Genomic DNA, 21,847 nt, shown 5'->3' with positions numbered 1-21,847 from the left:
TTAGAAATGAGGACATTAGAGGGTCAGCTCAAGTTGGACGGTTGGGAGACAAAGTCAGAGAGGCGAGATTGCATTGGTTTGGACATGTGCAGAGGATGCTGGGTATATTGGGAAAAAGGATGTTAAACATAGAGCTGCCAGGTAAGAGGAAGGCCTAGGAGAAGGTTTATAGATGCGGTGAGAGAGGACATGCAGATGATGGGTGTAACAGAACAAGATGGACAGAAAGATATGGAAGAAGATGATCCGCTGTGGCAACCCCTAATGGGAGCAGCCAAAAAAAGAAGAAGAAGAAGAGATATCAATTTAAATAACGGGATAAAAAACAGACATATTTTAAATCAGAGATATCATATTGTTAATCTGATCTACAGATGTTTTTTATTGAATGGTTATGTCATCCATTGTAATTATCTAGCCTAACAAGAAAGAAACCCTAGTGCAAGACAGTGAAATTCTCATAATGCTGATTTCTTCACTATGTCTTCTTTCTGCCTGGAGAACAAGGATTGTAAAAATGCAAAATTCTAACACTTTCTCTGATAGCAAGACAAATTAATCTGCTACACAGACAGGCAACAAATGATTAATTCCTAATAAACAACTGAAAAGAAAATAGTCATAAGTAAAAATAGTGTGTCCAAGGATGCGATACACAGATTTTATGTTATGTTGTGCACAGTTCTTCTGGCCAAATTCCTTGCCATGCCAAGTTGTCGAAGCCAAGGTTTCTCTGTAAAGGAACTGGAAAAAAATGCATTAATACAATTTTTTAAACTTTACTTTGTGTACATATCAAATAATAAAATATTGTGCAAATTGCAAGTAGGCTTTTAACAAAGTAAAATTTCCCATTGCACAGCATGCTACTTTAGTGCTGAGTTTCATTACTAATCAGTTGTGTACACTATCCATTTTTCTCTTGGCTAAGTGCACGTTAAACCACTTAATTCAAGATTAATTCTGGTTCTGTAAGGAATATTGTCTGGCTAGCATTAGGTGCAAGACCAGAACAAATCTAAGACAGACCACCAATTTATCATGGCAATTGATTCATTTATATTTCTTTTAACTAACAAAGCAGGATACATTTATGAGGGGAGGATACAAGTAGCTAGCTCCTGTCAATGCCTAGTGAAATGAGTGGGTGTAAGCTCACTGGTTTGGATGTAGGCAGCTAAAGCCACTTCACAGAGAATAAGAAGGATTTTCGGTATGGGCTGTTAGGTGAGCCATTCTACCAACTACTACTGTGAAACTCGTGGTTAGCTGTATGTCTACTAGGGCTGTAAGGCCTTTCATATATCCTTTTAGTAATGTATGGATTTAACTTTGATCATTTGTACCTTATCTATGTGATTGGATTGTTTGGCCATTTTCACTTTCTCCATATTTCATAAATTGTATATACTGTATGTGGGAAGCATTGTAACTGACATAGTATGCAAAGAAAAAACAAATTTTGATATCCCTACTTCTTTTTTTATGTATGTAAGTGCCAGAGAGGAAGGACAGTCATCCTAGCCAGGATAAAGGAATGACTCATGCCTGGCCAGAAGGCCATAATGGAAAGAGCAGGTGAATGGGCTCACCAGGAGCAGATCATTTTCCACATGACAGGTGGCAGTGTCCCTCAGTGCTAAAGCCAATCAGGAGATCCGCAAGGTGGAATGGGAGTTGGAGTCTGAAAATGCAGCCTTCTCAGGGTCTTTGGGGATCTCCAGAAGGAGCTGCTGGGGCAGGACTGCCTTGGTTTGCACATGACCTGGAAAAGCTCTAGACGACCTAGGCAGGAGACTAGAAACAGTTCCCTGGTCTATTTTAAAAGGAAGCCAGCTGCCTCACTTCAATTGAGTTACAGTTGGGAGACATTGGGCAGTGCTCTTTTGGAGGAGGAAGGAGGAATCATGATTGGCTTATTGTGCTGGAGTTTGTGTGAAGAGGTATCTTATCAAATAAAAAAACGTTTAATTGAACTTGGAATTGTGTTGGGTATTACTGTGTATGTGGTTTGGGGCACAGTGATGCCCTTTTATGGTTATTGGTACAATACATTGTCACACATGTGTGTTTAGGAGACAACTAAAGGGCTTAAATACATGTGATTCCATGCCAGACCAGGGGGTGGCGAAGTGCACTAATTTTCCCTCTCGATCTTTTGCAGACCATTCTAGGGAAATCCCGCCCGGCTCTGGGGCAGCCAATGATGTCACTTCCGGTTCTGGTATTGATGACATCACTTCCGCTACTGGCCTTTAAAGCTGCCATCTTGTCTCCTGAGAATCAGTTCGGTTTTGGACTCAGTTGAATGAACATGTCTCTGTTATTTAATCAGTGTTGCAGCCGGGAACAATTATACGGGTGGCTGCCCCAAACCTTCTCATTGTCTTATGGACATTTTTCTGACAACATGTATCAATAAGTTACTTTTTACCATGATATTATTAATCTTATTATAATGCAAAATGGTTTCCCCCCTCATAAAAACATGAAAAAGTTTTTACACTGTCATTTTGTAATAAATGTATTCAGTTATCTGTATGACAATTTCTGTCTTCCTTTCTCAGTCTTCATCAGGTATGTTCTTCAAACTAACCCATTAATGGTAAATGCAGGTTATAGAAATGCATAACTGACTACAGTATGTTATTAGAATTCTATTCTGCTTCAGAGTTTCGATGATTATCGTTACTATATTTAAAATATCTTCATGTTCTGTTAAAGAAGCTAGGTTTTAAAAATAAATATATATGAGAGACAAATAAAGCTCTACAGATAAAGAATGAGTCTTATTTTCAGCTTTAATTTTTTATCATTATTAAATGCTTAGCTTTCTCTATGTCTCCAAATGTTTAATTATCCATTTATCTTTTCTTACATTAATCTATTGTTTCTTTTTGTTGGTCATGGAATGCCAGAAGCTTTCCTGGCAGCATTCTGTGTGATATGGGAACCTGCTTTGGGTGGGACAATCTATCACAGTACATTGACAGATAAAAATGCACAATTTATATCATTTTTAATTAATTCATTACCAACTTGTTAACTCAATGGTGAATTAATTATATGAAATAATCAATCGATGCACTTGAAAGAAATTGTTCATTTAAAAGGTCTAACACATTACCTTGCCCGGGCCAAACAATAAATTGCATTTTCTCTAGGTGTCCATCCACTGTGTCGTGTAAAAGACTGCAAGGATGATGTCAGGAGAAAGGAAGCATCTGGAGAGGTGTAAATGAACTGTGGCCGAGGGTTGGTGTCCTGGGAAATTGGGGGAAGAGGGACTTGACTTTTCCATGTGTTTTTAGCTGTACTAACTGCTTCTGGAGCTTTCTTGGTGTTCACTCTTCTCTTTTTGCGTGTCTCTGCATGTGCTCCTTGTTGAATGTGAGGGAATGAGGCTTCATTAGGAAATTCATTATTTTCTTTTTGGATAGTTTCTGAACAAAGTGCTGGCAAAGTATATCTCGGTTGAAAGTAACATAATTCATGTACTTTGTTTTTTGGCTTTGTTTGGATAAAGCCATCAATCAGAACAGTGTCTCCTACCCTGGTATTAAAGGTGGCAGTCCTACAAAGGATCCGTTGAACTACAATGTGCTTCTGAGCTCTACAGATCCAGCGCTTTATTTTTATGTATATGCCTACTGGAAGAGAAAGTCCAGGGTAAGACACAACAGACCACATCTTGGTAACAAGGTAAAGCACACACTCCTTGTGCTTGTGTTTGATGCAGATCCTCAGGGGAGTTAAACCTAGTGGATTAAGGCTCTCCAAGCAGAGAATGTTGTTGTTGATAAATACTTTGAGCAAAAGGAGTTGCCCAGACTCAGCAGCAGTGTGAACTGGACACTTTAAGTTATCAGCATGATCCATGTCTTGGCACCATGCCCTATAGGGATGGACACCAACAGGCTTATTGGCCCGAACTCCTTTCTTCAAAAGCCAGCCAGCCAGCTCCAGGTGGCCTAAGAAAGCAGAAATGTACAGGGCAACTCTCTGCTGAAATCTGAAATATAAAAATTCAACGTTTTGGTAATCACTAAATATTAAAAACAACAAAGAACCTTGCCATGTCAGTTTCAATTTTATCTCATATTTTATTATTTAAAATGATTACAGGTTTATTTAACTCCTATTTAGTTAAAGCACAAATAGAAAGTTAACTTACAAATGCCAGATAAAACCTGAAACTGACTGAAGAGTTTTATAATAAATACAAGGGGTACAGTGACATTGATCTAGGGGTGAGACTCTAGTTGGCTATACTGGAAATAATAATAAGGTGGAATTGGAAAAGGAAAGGCAATGTTACCCTGGAATGATGCAAGATTGGATCGAATGGGCTCTTTGAGTTTAACATTTTTACACTCTTTAACTTTTCCAAAGTTCAAGTTTAAGTTTAATTTCATTCTAACGCTAGAGATAGTACGACGTATATAGATTATATATGTATATTTGTATATTAGTCCTTTTTTTTCTCACGAACACAAACAATTATAGAATAATAATGATGTACCTGTGAATAAAGTGATCATGTTAAACCCCCAGCAAAGAAATTTCATAGTAGCAAGTTAAACATACTAGTGAAGAATTAAACAAAATAGATACAGGGACAATGGTAATAAATTCTAGAATGCAGAAGACAAGAATGTTAAATGTAAAGGAAATCAACAGATATTATTGTGCTTCCAGACAGTAAAATAACACAAAATAAATGCATCTTTTAATACATAAAAAACAGCAACAGTGAAGACTGAATGGTGCAGATATCTTAGACAATTTTTAAGAATAATATAGGACTATCATTTTTTTAATTAAAAGAGATAATGTTATATTAAGAATTTTATATTAAGAAACAAAACATTTTTAATATCACTTAGTATTAATAATTATTATTCTGCAAATTTTTTGTATATAAAATATAAATAAGATTAAGATGAAAAAAAGGATACAGTTGGGACTCTGTACCATAATGCAACTGACATGCAGGTCGGCCATGCTAAAAACTGTGCTATTCTGCAGTGGCTGTAGACTGGAACGTTTGCCCTTAGCAGCTAGTAATCGTGAAGCATCATCACTGTTAGTGAGTTGATCTGGGACATATAATTTTAGTAGTGGTAGTGAATACCCACCTTAAAACAGGCTCTTCCTTGGAGAGACAACGATAGATTTTGTGCTTATGCCCCATAAAGCAGCCTCTTAAAAATTCATCCCAACCATCCCATACAGTGAGAAAGATGGTAGCCCCTGTAAATGACAAAGAGTTGCAAAGATAACAGAAATCAAGCCATTAGTATCTTTGTCAGTCAGTCACTAATATTACAATTATTCCATTTTAGGAGTCAAAGTATGTCCAAGCCAAAGCAGGAATCAGTCCTGGATGGGATGTTAATTTTCTAGAAGCGTGCACACCAACTCAGTCCTACCAAGCAAATTAAAAAGCATTAATTATAAATACAATGCATGCTTTTGGAATGTGTGAGAAAGACAAAGCACCCAAACTCTGCACAAGCTGCGACTAAATGGAAATGTACCGTAACTCAAGTCCCAGAAGCTTTTAGAGAGCATCACAAACCTCTGTGCCATAATGTCACTGTCAATCTTTCATTTTCCAAGCCTACTCATACCAATACAGGCCTATTTGGGACACCAGTATATCACAGGGTGACTTTATAGTCATCAGCCAACCAAACCTTCAATTTTTTTGACATATGAGAGGAAACCAGAAAATGCACATAAATACATACATATTTTATAGAGATATTACCCATGGTGGGCTGTAGCACTCTGGAGCACATAGCACAACATAACATCCTTAAACCTGCTTAATTCAAAGTAGATGTATGAAGCTTATCCCAGCAGCACTTGGTGCAAGGCAGAAACAGCTCTGAGTAGTGCACCAGTCCATCACTGAGCTAAGAATGGCCTTTAAGAAAGTGAACATAAAGTGACATTTCAGGATGGTGGTCTTATGCACATTAATTGTGGGAAATCAGGCCAAAAACCTATTATGGTTAACACCAAACACAAATTCAATCAGTGCTACAGTACTTCCATGCATTTATGTTCAGTATTAAATAAAATAAATATCAGCACCACACCCTTACCCAGTTTGTCAAGCTATGCGCCCAATATACCTTAGTCCTTTCTAAAATGTGAGACATCAAAGGCTTAGCATAGGCATGTCTTTTTATCTTAATACAACATTAATTAATTCTTGCCACATTCTAAAAGAGGTATGGACTATTCCTTACAAAAATAATATCTCTCTTTAAAATTTCAGAGACGTAATGCAATTATTGTAATGAGTTATGGATGGTGGAATTGGATTTTTCCACATGAGTAAGATAAGAAGTTGAGTAAGTGCTGTGGTGTTAAGATATCTTAATAGATTTTTTTTTCTTGAGAGAATGTCATTCCATCTGGTTTTACTCCAAACAAGTGCTATTAGAGTATTTGGACCAATTGTATATGCAAATCAATCTGAGGAATAAGCAAAGATTTTTTTCCAACATGATTTAAGTGAATAGATTTCTATAATGTCTTTGTAAAGCAGGCGGATGATAACAGTTTTCACAATTGGGTCTTGACATGGATTTATTCTGGTTTATTGTAATTGTGCTTTGCACAAATTGATGAACAGTACACCTAGTCAATGGTTGATTTCCATTCCTTATCTTGGATTATGTAGGGGTATGTACTTTGAGATAAGATGGTAAAGTCTAGAAATGCTGCCTACATCTTCATCATCAATAGATGGTTTGGTTTCAACCAGAACTATTGATGAAAGGTTAGAAAGTTTGGCAGATTTCTCATAACAAAGTTTGTAATTTGCAAAGAGTAAATTAATGTGCTGCCTGAACATTGCATCAGAGGTGGAAAGATGCTAACCCTAATCTCAATATACCGTACATGTCTCTTAAGGTCCGAATACCAAGTAATTTCTATGAGTTAAGCACTGCATGGTTTAAGGATGGCTCAAATAAATTATTTTTGTATCTGAGAGTTTCTGACAATAGCATCTTGGATTTACATTGTTTCTTACATTCTTACTCTATTTTGAGCCAACTGTATCACTAATAAATCTTTGACAATTAGTTGATACAGGAGAACAGAACATGTATGATCAGGTACTGAGACTGGTACTGTTTCATCACTTTCATTCATTCACAATTTGGTAATTCATTTGGAAAATAGAGTCATACTGCTCTCTAAGTCTTTGAAAAATTCTCATTTTGTACATGGTCAATTTGCATTTCAAGGTAACAATTTCATGTCATTTTTCTTAGGAAAGATCTTGTTAGTATATAAAGGAATATTGCAAAAGAGAAATAGGAATTTAAGAACGATAAACTTTTTTAACAACATTGTTTCTCCGAGCTAATGTAAGACAGAAACTTATTATCTACCAGTAACGACACACTGCACGATAACGTGCCGTGAATACACTTGACTTGAGCATTCATAGTTTTCATCCTCTTTCTCTGTACGTTTAGCACTTGTTTGCTCAGAGGCTGATGCACTTGCTGCTTCCTGAGCAGCTCCCTAGCGGCCCACTTCTTCTCTTCTTTTGTCGGCATCTTTTTGCTTTAAAACTGATTAAGTCAGTGTTTGTGTTACAATTACTTAGTATGTTTCCTTAACTTTTCATTTAAGAATGATTTAAGATATGAAGAGGTAGGGAAAGTGACAGCAAAGGTGGTAGGGATGAGAACGGCACCTGTACGCATGCGCCGCATGGCCGCCCTGCTGGCTGCTGCCGAGAGTTGACTCTACAATAAAATAAAATAAAAATAAAAAGAGGAAAAACCTTGGAGGTCAATCATCTGGGGGATTAATGAAGTATCTATCTATCTATCACCCCGAAAGCTGATAGTAGACATCACATAGCATATGTGTACCAAATTTCAGGTCAATAGGTCAAACGGTTTGCGAGCTACAGGTGATTTAAAATCCTGGACAGACAGACAGTCATGACAGAGTATGATATAAGAAGATTATAATCTGTTCTCAGTATTTTGTAACTATAACTCCTAGATATTTGAAGAGTTCTGCAACCATAAGAGAAAACTGATCCACTTTAGTTTGTTATGCTGGACTGTTGCCAGGTAACATCTCCCTCCTACTCAAGATAATTCTAAACTCAAAGATCCTATAGAATTTTTGCAACAGATTAAATATGTGTGTCAGTAGGAATTATGGATCAGTAATACAGAGCACCAAATTATTGTCATAAGGAGATGTTTTTGTTCTTATAACCCAACTAATCTTTAGTTGCTTGCAAAAGCAAACAGCCAGGTGTTAAATAACAATTTTGAAAAGCATTGATGGTAACATTCTATGCACATACTGTATGTTGGGTCTGAACCCGAATTTGCCTAACACAGTTGACAAATACAACTCTGTCAAAACCCTATAAAGCTTTATGCCTCCTGAGCAGTGTTTTTTGGCATAAAACATATTGTGGGTCTATTCTAGAAGTTTCCTTTCTGTTCATATTCATCACTAATATTAAAATGAATGTAGTTTAATAATATCTGTCCTTCATTTGCTAATAACTAGCAAAATATGGAAGTTCATGCACCACTCACGTCACAAGAATAAATCAAGCAATGGAAATTGAGAAACTGGCATCAGATCATTTTGATACCCTCAGACATCTGCTAAAATACACCAATATAGATCCTGTTGCTGCCTAGTAGTAGTGCTAACCACCTTTAAGCCAGATGTTTGTTAGGCCGTATAAAGCCAGCAAGCATTAAAAAAAGATTTTCTAATTACTTATTATTTCAGAAGCAAGACTCAAAGCTTTTTTTCTGAAAAGAGGGTACCAAATTGCTGGTGTCTTTTCCACATAGTGGAAGTTGTATGCATAAGACTCCCTTGGTGGCTTTATCGAATCTGAAATTGTCAGGAGGTCATCCTCAGCATCAAAATGCCAGCCAACCCATTCAGCATAATGTCTTATGATCAGTACATTCCTGATTTTGAATTGGTTTCATTTTTTTTTCAGATTATTGCGGCTACATTTTAGAAAGCAAATAGTACTGGACTTTTTATGCCTCATTTTTTGACTTGCACTACTTAGGCTTGACTGGGAAAACCTTGAACTAAAACTGTAAGCAGACAATAAAAAAAAAAAAAATTTTTGTAAGCGTGAATGATAAACTAGAAAGTTCAGGTTGCACATTCACATGCACACACCCAAGGGTTAACTTAAAACACTGCAGGGTCAGTTGCACCAGACCCATCAGCCAGAAACAGGTTTATAGTACTTCCACCTACATACTGTATTCAATTAAACAGTCATCAAATCTTCACCTTGTTGTATTAAAAATGGGAGTACTTGCTTTATTCTGTTTGTTAAAACGTTTCCCAGCATCTTGGCATTAGTATTGAGTCTGTATGATAAACACTCTTCACAGATTTTATTCTTATTTGGAAACATAATAACTGATATCTGTTGTAGTATTTTTGGTAATATGTTATCTTCTATAGCTTCCGTAAACACAGTTAACATTAATTAAGCTAATTTAACAGACAAGATTTGACAAACTTGCTGGATAGCCAAGATGATTGCCTTCTCAGGAATTCTTGTAACATATTGGGATTTCAGAGAGCCTAGTTTTTCTGCCTCACTGCTACACAAACTTGTGTTTGGGCTGGGGAGTGTGGCTATCTATTCTAGTCCTGGATAGTTTAGTTTACTCGCTTGTTCTAAAAATGTGGACATAATGTTACCTGGGGAGTTCAAGTGGCATGGGAACGAATGAAGATCTGGATAGATCTCTATTTTGTGTTTGATGGGAGAAGTTTGTTCAGAAAATGAATAAACAAAGACTGCCAATGTTAAACTACCTATCATAATGCTTTCAGGTTTTCCAATTTATCCATCCATCCATTATCCAACCCGCTATAGCCTAACTACAGGGTCACGGGGGTCTGCTGGAGCCAATCCCAGCCAACACAGGGTGCAAGGCAGGAAATAAACCCTGGGCAGGGCGCCAGCCCACCACAGGGTGCGCACACTCACACCAAGCACACACTTGGGACAATTTAGGATCGCCAATGCACCTAACCTGCATGTCTTTGGACTGTGGGAGGAAACCGGAGTACCCGGAGGAAACCCACGCAGACACGGAGAGAACATGCAAACTCCACGCAGGGTGGACCCGGGAAGTGAACCCGGGTATCCTAACTGCGAGACAGCAGCGCTACCCACTGCGCCACCATGCTGCCCGTTCTCCAATTTATTTCTAGTTTAAACTAAATATATAAAATGCTAAAGGTTGTGTCCGTCTATCATGTGATTACTTGTGAACCACTGGGTGTACAACTTTGATCTTGATTTTCATTCAAAGCTTATGATGTGATACACACTTGGGAAGCAAAAAATATGGCTACTAGCAACCTCTGTGAAGTCATCGAAGGCTTTTGTTTTTCTTACGGCCAACTGCATTGGCAAACTGATCGAGGTGACATGGCAGAAACAAAAAGAGGAGCAACGACATCTGCTAAGCATAAGGCCAATTAAAGATGCTGATTATGTGATAGGAAGAAGAAGATTAAAATTCCCTCATCTGTTATGCTCCGAGCATATGCAGCACAGCATTCAGCTGGTATTGGTGAACTGCTGGGGTGAGAACTTGATCTTGAGAGGACCAGAGGTCTGTGTATTTCCTAGCAGTCAATATACTGTATTCCTCACCCAGCTAAAGTAGATAAAATATTTTTAATTCAATTGATTGCATCATGAAGGAGTTCCTTTTTATAACCAACTTTTGGTTTTTGTAAAACACAGATCAAAATGCATTAAATTCAAGGAATTCAGTACATACCTACTTAAGATCAACATTGATGAATTAGAATACATCAATATATGTAACAATAATTCAGTCGTATTTGGTAAATCTTAACCTGCCGCACTACTCTGTTATGGATGAACCATGGCAAAATAAAATAACAGTTGACCTTACCTACTTCAATTCCATAGTCATCCAGCTTGTTGCAGTCATAGAGCTGGACACCATTCTCCAAACTTAGCCAGAACACACTCACTGGTAGTCCACATTTCATAGATATCATTGTCTTTAGGGTGGACACTCTTGATGACAGCAAGTAAAGATTTCCCATGATCTGCATGGACTCCTTCATAAGAGTATTGTACACCAGCAGAACTGGTTTATCTTCCTCCTTAAACAAGAAAAAAATAAGCACATAATTTTGTTATTTCTAGAGTAACCTCAAGTGAAGCCAAATCCTCAATGATCCCCATTACGTAATGAATGACTATACAGTTTTGAGCAACAGCTTCACATAACCATTCACATCCATCCCCGTTATCTGTCTGACACACTTCCCGTCCTTAATAAAATCTCCTATTGCGTGCATACATTTTTGTATCTTTTAAGACAAAGAAAGGACCAATGGGGGATTGCAATGCCTGGCTTTATTCCTGACTTTCGTCTTTTTAACCCTTGTTAATTTATTTTGCTCTTTTTTGTGTATTATTTTGATGTATTTATTAATAAAGGTTCCATCCATCCATCCATTTTCTAACCCGCTGAATCCGAACACAGGGTCATGGGGGTCTGCTGGAGCCAATCCCAGCCAACACAGGGCACAAGGCAGGAACCAATCCTGGGCAGGGTGCCAACCCACCGCAGGTTAATAAAGGTTGTTTTTGTTAATATTTTTTTGTGTTTAATTGTTTTCATTAAGTATTTTTCTATTTCTCAATTCTTGTGTACATTTCTTGTTGGTTATATGTCATGTTTACTTTATATTGAGCCTCAGAGATCCCTGACACTGTAGCTGTGGGATCACCCTTAGTCTAAATAAGGTGTGAGATTCGTCCACACTATGGAAGTATTAGCTCCCGCTTCTGTGGTTTAGCTGACATCATTGGATTGTCTTTATTCATTATAGGTATTAATTTTTGATTACCTGGCTTTTCAAATTCTGTCTTGTTTCTGATGTTCATTTATTGGATTTTGGGCTTGGTTTTGTTATTTTAGGTTTGCCTTTTACTGACAAACCATTTTTGATTGTCACTTTTGTCTTGTTTTCTTTTTTGTTAATAAATTCATATTATTAATAATCATTGTTTTGTTATTGTGGTCCAGGGGTTTTAACTCATCTCCTCCACCTTTTGAATAATTTAATTTTCGACTGCTTTGGGCCCATGCACCCTGCATATTAGCCAGCTTATTATCTGCTTTCTAGGCCTCATTTGAACGCTCACTGGTTCATGAATACTTTAGTGAACATGTGTGGTAGTCTTGTTTTCCCAAAGGTGTACATTTAAGGTTGAATGACAATTGTCATTAGGTCCAATGTGAGTATGGGCATCGGTACATGCATGAGTGTATTACAGTGATAAACTGGCACCCTGTCTAAAGATGGCTCTGCCTTGTCTCTGGTGATGAATAAGCTTAACAGGGACCCTAACTTAGATTAAGCATGTTTGAAAAGGTTTTCTGTTATGCTTTTTTCTTATATTTATAGGAGAGACCGAACTGTGAGAATAAAAGTGATTTTAGGGTGGATTATAAATGACCAAAGGCAAACTTAAAAAGTGGAGGACAACCATTTGCAGTTATTTTTAAACAATCTGACCTCATGCAACAAAGCATTCTGACACAATATAACTATTATTAGTGTAGCACACCAGGGCGCAATATTCCTTGTGCAGCAAATTTTAATACATTAACTTTCCTACAGACATGTATTGAGGAGAATCTTAATTAGCTATTCTTGGACTCCTTCCTGTTTTTTCCCTATGCACAGAACAAACAACAGCTTATTTTCTTGCATAATTGTATAACCTAAACTGGAAAGTAAACTAAATAAAAAAAAATAAAAAAAACACACCACTTGCTTCTTTAATTGAAAAATGTGGTGTACTTTACAATGCTTTAAACTAAAAAAATAGTACATGCTTATTTTCAGTTATACATAGCTATTATTAACTCCCCCTAGGAGAGCACACCTGGAAATTTTTATTTAAAAAACAAGCAAAGCTACTGAGGGACACACAGGACAGGAAGCGGGCTGAAATCACTGGGGGAAACTGTCCTTGAAAGGCTAGAAACCTGTTCCCAGCAAGAGTCAGCAAATGTAAGGCAAACAATTGTTTTATGAAGAAATGTGTAGGAAATGGGCAAAAAAGCAGGATGCTTATTATTTATGACAAGGCATGAAAATTAAATGAAAGTTTTTCTTATAGTCACTGAGGGTAAATTCATTATTAGCCAAATTATTTTGTATAAAGGATGGAATGCTGTAGAAGCTGTTTAGGATTAAATTAGGTTATTTTGACTCAAGTGGCTTCTCTACTACATCTAAAACATTCATCATATTCTACAACAGTACATCACAATGCACATACTATATCAATCACTTTGCCAAAATCATATCCATCCATTTTTGTTCTTTTACAATATGCATCTTTAAATGAAACCAGATGTAATTAGAACTCAAACTCATGAGTTCACACTTGCGAGCTCTCTGCACTGTAAAAGCCAGCAACAAATTTATTGAGGTTTACAGTTAACCTTGTGAAACAGGCTCTGTTGAACTCTTCATGTTAACATCAAACTGTGCCACAAAGTGTCTGCCTCTCCCACTCCCGCCATCTCAAAAGACTTGTTTCTCCAGCTCAGTAAGCTCAAGCATGGATCTAATCAAAAATGAGTCATTGGCTTGCTTATTATTTGCCCTACACAAAAACTGAACATGACCTTTTTTGTTCATCATAAAAATTGGCATTTCAAAAACAAAAAAACAGAGAACTGATTTTTGAAATAATCTACCATTAAAGAGTTACTGAGCTGAAAACTTAAAGCTCTCATTCTTTTAAATGCACTAAAATATTTAAAAATTCTTAGTAACTATTTTGTTTAAAAAACACCTGAAATTTGTGTTTTTTTTTGTTATGCAATCAAAATTTTTAAAGTAAAAATCACATTAATATGGTTGTGTTCTGGAGATATTGAGGTTAAAATGTACAAAGGTCAGCTGAAAATGGTAACTTTTACTGAGGTGTTGTCAGTTTTTACTTTTTTCTAACTACTTTTACATACAGTATGTTCAAAGTTACACTGCACTGGAAATAACTGAAAGGTTTTGTAGATATAGGTGCCACAGTTTCTGTGTGATGCTTGAACAGGCAGACAGAAATAAATTCAATTATATATATAATTGATATTTATATAAATAATATATATAATGTAGAAGATACACGTTGCGAATGTCAAATGTCAAAACTTTAAATCCATACTGCAACATTTCAAGCCATAATCAAAATTACACAAGGAGACTTTTAAATAGGCGGCACGGTGGCGCAGTGGTAGCGCTGATGCCTCGCAGTTAGGAGACCCGGGTTCGCTTCCCGGGTCCTCCCTGTGTGGAGTTTGCATGTTCTCCCCGCGTCTGCGTGGGTTTCCTCCAGGCGCTCCGGTTTCCTCCCACAGTCCAAAGACATGCAGGTTAGGTGGATTGGTGATTCTAAATTGGCCCTAGTGGTGTGCTTGGTGTGTGGGGTGTGTTTGTGTGTGTCCTGCGGTGGGTTGGCACCCTGCCCAGGATTAGTTCCCTGCCTTGTGCCCTGTGTTGGCTGGGATTGGCTCCAGCAGACCCCCGTGACCCTGTGTTCGGATTCAGCGGGTTGGAAACTAAATGGATGGATGGACTTTTAAATATATTGGCACTAGTTTTGGTATCAGGATATTATCCTTGGTATTACCTTTTTGGAATTGGATTAAAAACAAATTCTTTAGTACCACCCATCCCTACTTTCTATCATCATTTTGATTGCAACAACAAGCAGCCCGCCACTGCTTGCAGCACTGAGTGATCCATCCTTCTTTGTTTCCGTACACGACATCAGGAGGATTTTTAAACTAGTTGATATTCACAACCAATTGGATGATTTCTTCAGTGACATCTTTAATATTTTCCTGAGAGAATCTGTTATCGTTGCCTGTTTCAAAAGGACAACAATTATGCCTGTGCCTAAGAAAACTAATGTATACTGTCTGAATGAATAAGCATTGGTGGCACTTCCTATAATCATGATGAAGTGCTTTGAAAGACTAGTGCTGGAAAACATTGAAAGATTATTCTAGATAGCCTTGATCACCTTCACTTTGCATATCATCACAAGCAATCCATAGAGGATGTCATATGCTGTGCACATCAGGATAATAAAAACTATTTACAGGCGACAGCGCAGCATTTAACAATGTTTTATCATCAAAGCTGACAACCAAACACCTCAATTTAGGACTTAGCACTCCCCTCTATGACTGGATTTTGGACTTCCTAATCAACACACTTCTGCTTGTGTGGATTGGGAATAAGTCTAACTAAAATGATAACGTGGTCCTCCAGATGCAACTTGATTCGGCATGCTAAGGTGAACTGTAAACCTTACCTTGATCACACTGTTTCAGAACATAAAATGGGATATTGAGAAATACAGTTTCTCAACAGCCAAGGAGTGCTAAAAATGTATGCAACTTGGTCTGATGGTCATATCTGCCAGTTCTAAATCGATCTTGTACTGTTTATGGACATGCTGTTTCATTTCTTTTACTAGAATCTCTCAGTCAACTAAGTATTTTTAACTTGGGTCCTGTATGCCTTTTCGTATTATTGACATGTTCAGAAATTTTTTTATAATGATGATAATAATAATATTAATAATAATAATAATAATAATAAATAAATAAATAAATTAAACAAATCCTCCATGATGACTCTCAGCATAGTCACTTTACAGAGTAGTGTGTTGAGCCCAAGGTTATTAGAGTTAACGAAAACTAAAATCAAAACTGAAACTATTATTAAAAAAACATTTTTGTAAACTGAAATAAAAAAACTAAAACTAAACGAAACTATGAAAGTAGCTGGAAAGACTAATGGAAATAAAATAATAATATACTAAAAATATTTTTAGTTTTCATTTTTGAATGAATATTCTTGCCGTTACTGTTTAACCCTTATAACTTTTAACTCTAACACTGAAAGCCATCCACCATGAGCTGCCCGCATCTATTCATCCAGCAGTGACGGAGGGCGGCTGTTCACACAGCATTTGCGGCAACAGAGTAAGGGTTTACTGTTCTTATGCATTATGTTCTTATACTGTTCTCACTGTCCCTCACCTTGACACTAAATGCTTGTTTTTCTTGGTTTCCCTCAGTAGAACCAGGCGAAGTCTGCAAACTGATTCAAGCCTAAGAGTCCTGTTTTTGCTAAGCCCATATGATTTTCATGATCACACATGTCAGAACACAGTAGAATCTCTTTTCTGATTTTTTATATCTTTTCAGGCCTGTAGGTTAGGGCCGTTTTAACGCATGGGCATGCTGGGCAGTTGCCCGGGGGCCCCATTCTAATCTATGTATGTTGTGACTTGCTGTCAATAAATAAATACTATACTATACTAAACAATAAATATTTGTTATTGTGTTACAAGTGGACATTGGTATTAGCCTCTGATTTAGTGTCATGGTCACCTCTGCAACCTCACATGTCTGTATGTGTACGGATCTCACGCACTACATAACATAAAAGCGTATATGTTAACGTCACTTCAACTCAATTCTCTGCAAAGAAATTTCACAAGTGTTTGTGTTAAACACTTGATTAATAATAAATAATTCATAGTAATTTCATACTGTGCCATCTGTACGGTTTACTAATTGAGTATATTTTATATGTTGAATTTTTTGTGTTTTTCAAGGCACGTGTTACATTGTTCAAACGTTTGTGTTGATTAATCTTTTCTGTACAGCATTTTTAATGTTTAAACACTGATTTTGTTGGAAGCTCCAATACAATAAATATATGTTTAATTTTATTGACCATTTACATGTTGGGCCCTGCTTTGCCCCAGGGCCAATAATGCTGTTAAGACAGCCCTGCTGCAGGTGGCAACATTCTGTCTGTAAATTGTATGTGCCTGAGATGGAAGCAGAGATCAATACGGCTGGTAGAAAATAAAAAGTCCAGTATGGGAGATTTTTGAATGCAATATGGAAGGCATTCATTATAAGCACATTGTCTTGAAGCAGGAAAAGTTGTGTGCTGTAGACATTTAGAGTAAAAAAAACCTTCAAATCTTAAAATTCACCCATATTTCATTACAAATTGGCCCATTCTGTGCAATAAAAGGAAAAAGATAAAAAGTGCCAACAATCAGTGCACATTTGTTCAGCATAAATGACATAGAAAATATTGTAAAAATTTTAAAATTGTATAAAATTGTTCATATTCAGTACCTGATGTTGATTCTGTTTGTTTTTATCAGACAAAAACAAAACCAGATAGTAAACAAAGTAATAGAGTAAGTGTCCACTAACATATCCAACTCCATTAAGTCTACAGTTCTGTCTGATTGTGACACAAAACTAAACTGCATTGTAGCTCTTTAACCATACCATAATTACTAAAACTAAAACTGAAACTAATAGACATAAAAATAAAATAGAAATGACTTTGTGAAATAAAAACTAAATTAAAACTAAAAATACACAATGAAGTAAAACTAAAACTAAACTGAATTTCCAAGTAAGGTCAGAAAAAATATAGAAATAAAAACTAATATAAAAAGGCAAAACTATAATAACCTTGGTTGAGCCCCATTCTGTACTCCTTGCTCATCTATGACTGTATGGCCAAACACTGTGCTGATTGCACTGGGCTTAAGCAGTTTAGAAAGAGGAATGGAATCAGAAGACAGATCTTTGTAAATAAACAAGACAAGTTCAAACAAAACCGGGAGAATGAGAATCAAGTTGACAAAGGCTAGATTGTGAAATGAATATTATAGCCAAAATTCAAAATGAGAAAGTGATACCAGGTATTAACATGTAAACTGAGGCAGAATATAAATCAAGGATTGTGATCAAAGAAAATAGTTTGCAACTAGAAATCAAATTTAGAGTGAAAGAAAATAATGCTGAAATTTAAAGTTGCATCTAGAAACATGGACAAATGCATATGCAACAACTAGAAAATTCAAACTTGAAAGAGGAGTTGTTTTACTTTTATTTAGCAAACAATTTGCAAATGGGCTAACTGAAATTAACTTGATGACATATGTTAAAATAAGCTAAATATTTTTAAATGCAAATTTCTTGATAAGTCAATAAATCTTACAGTAAGGAAAACAAGATTGAATGGCTTGATTTACTTACTTAGATTTCATTTTTTGCAGTGCAGAAAGTTCACAACGCTAAAATTTATACTGTCACAGTAATGACATTAAATATCATCCTACATAGCAACCACTAGCAACAACAGAGACCGAGCACCTCAAAATGGCATTGCAGCACATCAAGACGGTATTGCAGATGAAGGCAAACATATTTCAACATACATAGAAACACACAGAGACATAAAATAAATGTGACTATTGGACTTCCCAGGCTCCAAAAACCTCAAAACGATGTATAACTTTTTAGAGCTCCAGGACCTGTTTGTAAAAATTTTAAAAAATTAGTTAAATCATGATAAACACGGTCTCAACTCAATCATTAAATCTGCTGATGACTTAGTGCTGACCTGTGAAATTTGCAAAGGCGTTTGCAGAATGTTTCCTTGAAGATTAATTCCTTTTTCCCAGTGCCTCATGATGTTTTGCAAGGCTAATGTGACATCACTGTAGCAACCATGTTGGTTGGGAGTGTCACTACCTAATCTGTGCTACCTTTCCAATTTGCGTTACATGTGTGCAGAACTTTCACCCATGTGTACATTAAGCACATTCTGCCTCACACTTTGCAGTACTGCTTGATCTGTTTTGCACATATGTGAATAATTTACGCCATACGTACGCATGCATAATGCCACTCCCCAAATAGTACACAAGTAGAATTTGCACTGGCATTCATTTAAAAAAAAAAAGTTCAGTATTTTCATATGAGATGTACATTAACTCACAATAATGAGAATATTGTGAAAATTCTTTGTTGTTCTACATGGGTTCATTGTACTTTGTGTCTTCCCTGCTAGATTAAGCATGTAGTGCAGATCAAATAGTGACAACAACAGTCCCCTGAGTATGTAACACTAATCCCTTGCATCACATGCTCTGTTTGTCTCAGTTAGTTGTAAATTAGGAGCTTGGGAGATGCATTGAGAGATAAAGAACTTGGAGTATTGTGGTCTTAGAGCAGAATTTTACCTCAGGGAGGCATGATGGTGGTTAGTTCTTCCTCTCAACTCAGGTCCCATTTTTCCCATGGTTGGTCCAGAGTAATTGGTAGACACTTCCCTAGCCATCTGGGGCACATAAAGACCATTGCATCATTATAATCCATGCAAAACTAGTTCAGTTTCTCCTTCCACTTTGACTTCAATGTACGTTGCAGAGTTTGATGAAAGTCCAAAATATTTGAGCATTTTTGCTAAACTTTATGAGAACCAGATTCAGCACAGTTCACCTATTACCACTGATAACACCAACATCACAGAATTTACCACCAATAATGGGGTAAGAATAAGAATAAAGAAAATGCTTACTTGCTGTCTCAGTTGTGCCAGGACAACAATGTTACTCTTAACATCAGCAAAATCAAGGAGTTGTTCATTAACTTTAGGAAAAACAAGGCTCCCCACACTGACATCTAGATCAAAGGGGATGATGTTGAAGGACTGCTTTAAATTTTTTTGGAGTGACTCTCAATGATCACCAGGAATAAGCAAAACACATTTCAGCTTTTGACAAAAAGGCTCAATAGTGTATCTTTTTCTCAGATGTCTGAGGACAGGTCAGATTTCTTCATCTGTTCTCATCAGGCATAGAATAGGAGCTGCATAACATCCTGGTACAGCCCATGTTCAGCTCAAGAACGTAAAGTGGCATAGCAAGGGGCGTGGTTGTGTGGCTGAAGCGGTTTCCGGGAGGATTCGTGCTGCGAGCGTTTCTCACCTAAGTGCACAGGTGAGGGACGGTCTGCAGCGTAATTGATCCCGGGAACTGTTGGTTGCCACAGCTGCCACATCCATTATATATAGAGAGGCCTGAGATGGTTAAGGAAGAAGAAAAGAAAAGTAAACGGAGGTTGCAGGAGGAAGCAGGAAGTGAGCGAGCAAGCGAGAGACAGCGGGTGCAGGAAAGCGAGCGAGAACAGGCTCGCAGCAGCTGAGCAGACAGCCTGGGTGTTAGGCCGACACCCAGGGCATAGTAGTTGTCGCTCCTGCAGAGTTTGTTTTTATGAAGGACGGGAGTGACCGGAGGCGGATGACTCTCCACTTAAGGCCGCGGGAGGCAGCGGGAGTCGGGACTTGGGACGTGGTGTCCCCAACGTGAGAGCCTTGGTCGTTGGGGAATCCCAAGTCACTGTCAGGGGGAACCGACCGGAACCAAGGATCGGTAAGGCGACTGACAGTAGTAGAGTCAGGCACAGAGAAGGTCAGCTTCAGAGAGAGCGTCTCGCCTGTTGCAGGGCCCTCATGGAAGAAGAAGGTGAGACGCTAATGGAAAAGAAGCACCGGGCTTGTCATTGGTTTTTTTTTAAAGACTGCTTCCTGTTTTAACCTCGGTTTTAAAGGATTGTGTTTTTCTATTTTAACCTCCGCGATTCTCATTGTTTTAATGGATTATTTATTTAATGAAGAAGATTTTTGAATGCACTGCTGCACTTTGTTGGAACACTTGTTTTGATTGTTTGTTTTAAATAAAAGCACTTTGCACATTTGTACCATCCCCTTGCTATCTATCTATCTATCTATCTATCTATTGTTGCCTCACTGTCTAGCTCATCAGTAACATTACCGACGGTGTTGGGTTCAAGGGCTCCCGAATGGCAGATGGGAGTATGGAGCCGAACCTGCATAGTCACAGGGAGGTGAAGTAGGCACAAAATATTACTGATACAGAGATAAATTCACATGTACAACACTTGTCCCTATTTCCTAGCACTCCTTGTCTGTTTATTCTTATCTGAGTCATGCTAGTTGCATTATCTTGAGAATGGCTGATGGTAGCAGTTCCATATATTTTAAGCTAAAAGTTAAAATTCTGAATACTTGCTCTGGTTTTTAAAAGAGGCCTGTTATAAATCTTGCATGCAATGTATACTTTGTATTAATTGTTTGTAATACATTTTTGTCAGCTGTTCTAAGGAGACAAGCAGTCATTGAACAATGTACACATGACAATAGATTTGACCTTTATTATGTTATTTACTATATGAACGCAGGTTACTTCATCATTTTTACCAGCTGGAAGAGGGTTCAGGTCTATAGCCAGTTAGCAAATACTGATCATTCATTAACTAGATACACAAAACAAATGTATATACTACAAAATATACTAGTGTATAGTACTCATAATGAAAAGTATCAAATAAATAAACATATTTGGAGATTATTTGATGAATTCATATTTATACATTGCTATTTTATCACTTAAAAACATTTACTGTTTTGTAAATATGACATCATAATGTGCATTTGCACATTAATTTAAACTTATTAACACAAAATAACTTAATATAAATCAACTGAAATTCATTAATTTAAACATGCAAGATGTTTCACATAACCATGTATTGTAAATGATCAAGTGTTAACTGTGTATACAGTAATCCCTCTCTATATCGCGCTTCAACTTTCGCGGCTTCGCTCTATCGCGGATTTTTTATGTAAGCATATCTAAATATATAACGCGGATTTTTCGCTGCTTCGCGGGTTTCTGCGGACAATGGGTCTTTTTACTTCTGGTACATTCTTCCTCAGTTGGTTTGCCCAGTTGATTTCATACAACGGACGCTATTGGCGGATGGCTGAGAAGCTACCCAATCAGAGCACGCAGTTAAGTTCCTGT

The 21,847-nt window shown here is 37.1% G+C and overlaps 1 protein-coding gene across 1 annotated transcript in view; it reads right to left on the bottom strand.

The window, feature by feature from the left end:
• Positions 1–316: 316 nt before the first annotated feature.
• The window catches only part of LOC114646374 (protein ANKUB1-like), a 39,621-nt gene continuing 18,090 nt past the window's right edge, over positions 317–21,847 (bottom strand). Inside the window, exons 3-6 of the mRNA XM_028794550.2 lie at positions 10,983–11,199; positions 5,139–5,253; positions 3,128–4,012; positions 317–744 (exon numbers count right to left, since the gene is read on the bottom strand). Coding sequence (XP_028650383.1) covers positions 663–744; positions 3,128–4,012; positions 5,139–5,253; positions 10,983–11,199 — 1,299 coding nt within the window. The 3' untranslated portion in view covers positions 317–662. The remainder of the gene's footprint in view (positions 745–3,127; positions 4,013–5,138; positions 5,254–10,982; positions 11,200–21,847) is intronic.

Source organism: Erpetoichthys calabaricus, chromosome 2, assembly GCF_900747795.2.
Source record: "Erpetoichthys calabaricus chromosome 2, fErpCal1.3, whole genome shotgun sequence".
NCBI lineage: Eukaryota > Metazoa > Chordata > Cladistia > Polypteriformes > Polypteridae > Erpetoichthys > Erpetoichthys calabaricus.
The sequence above is the reverse complement of the archived record's forward strand: the minus strand, read 5'-3'. Positions and strand labels throughout refer to the sequence as shown.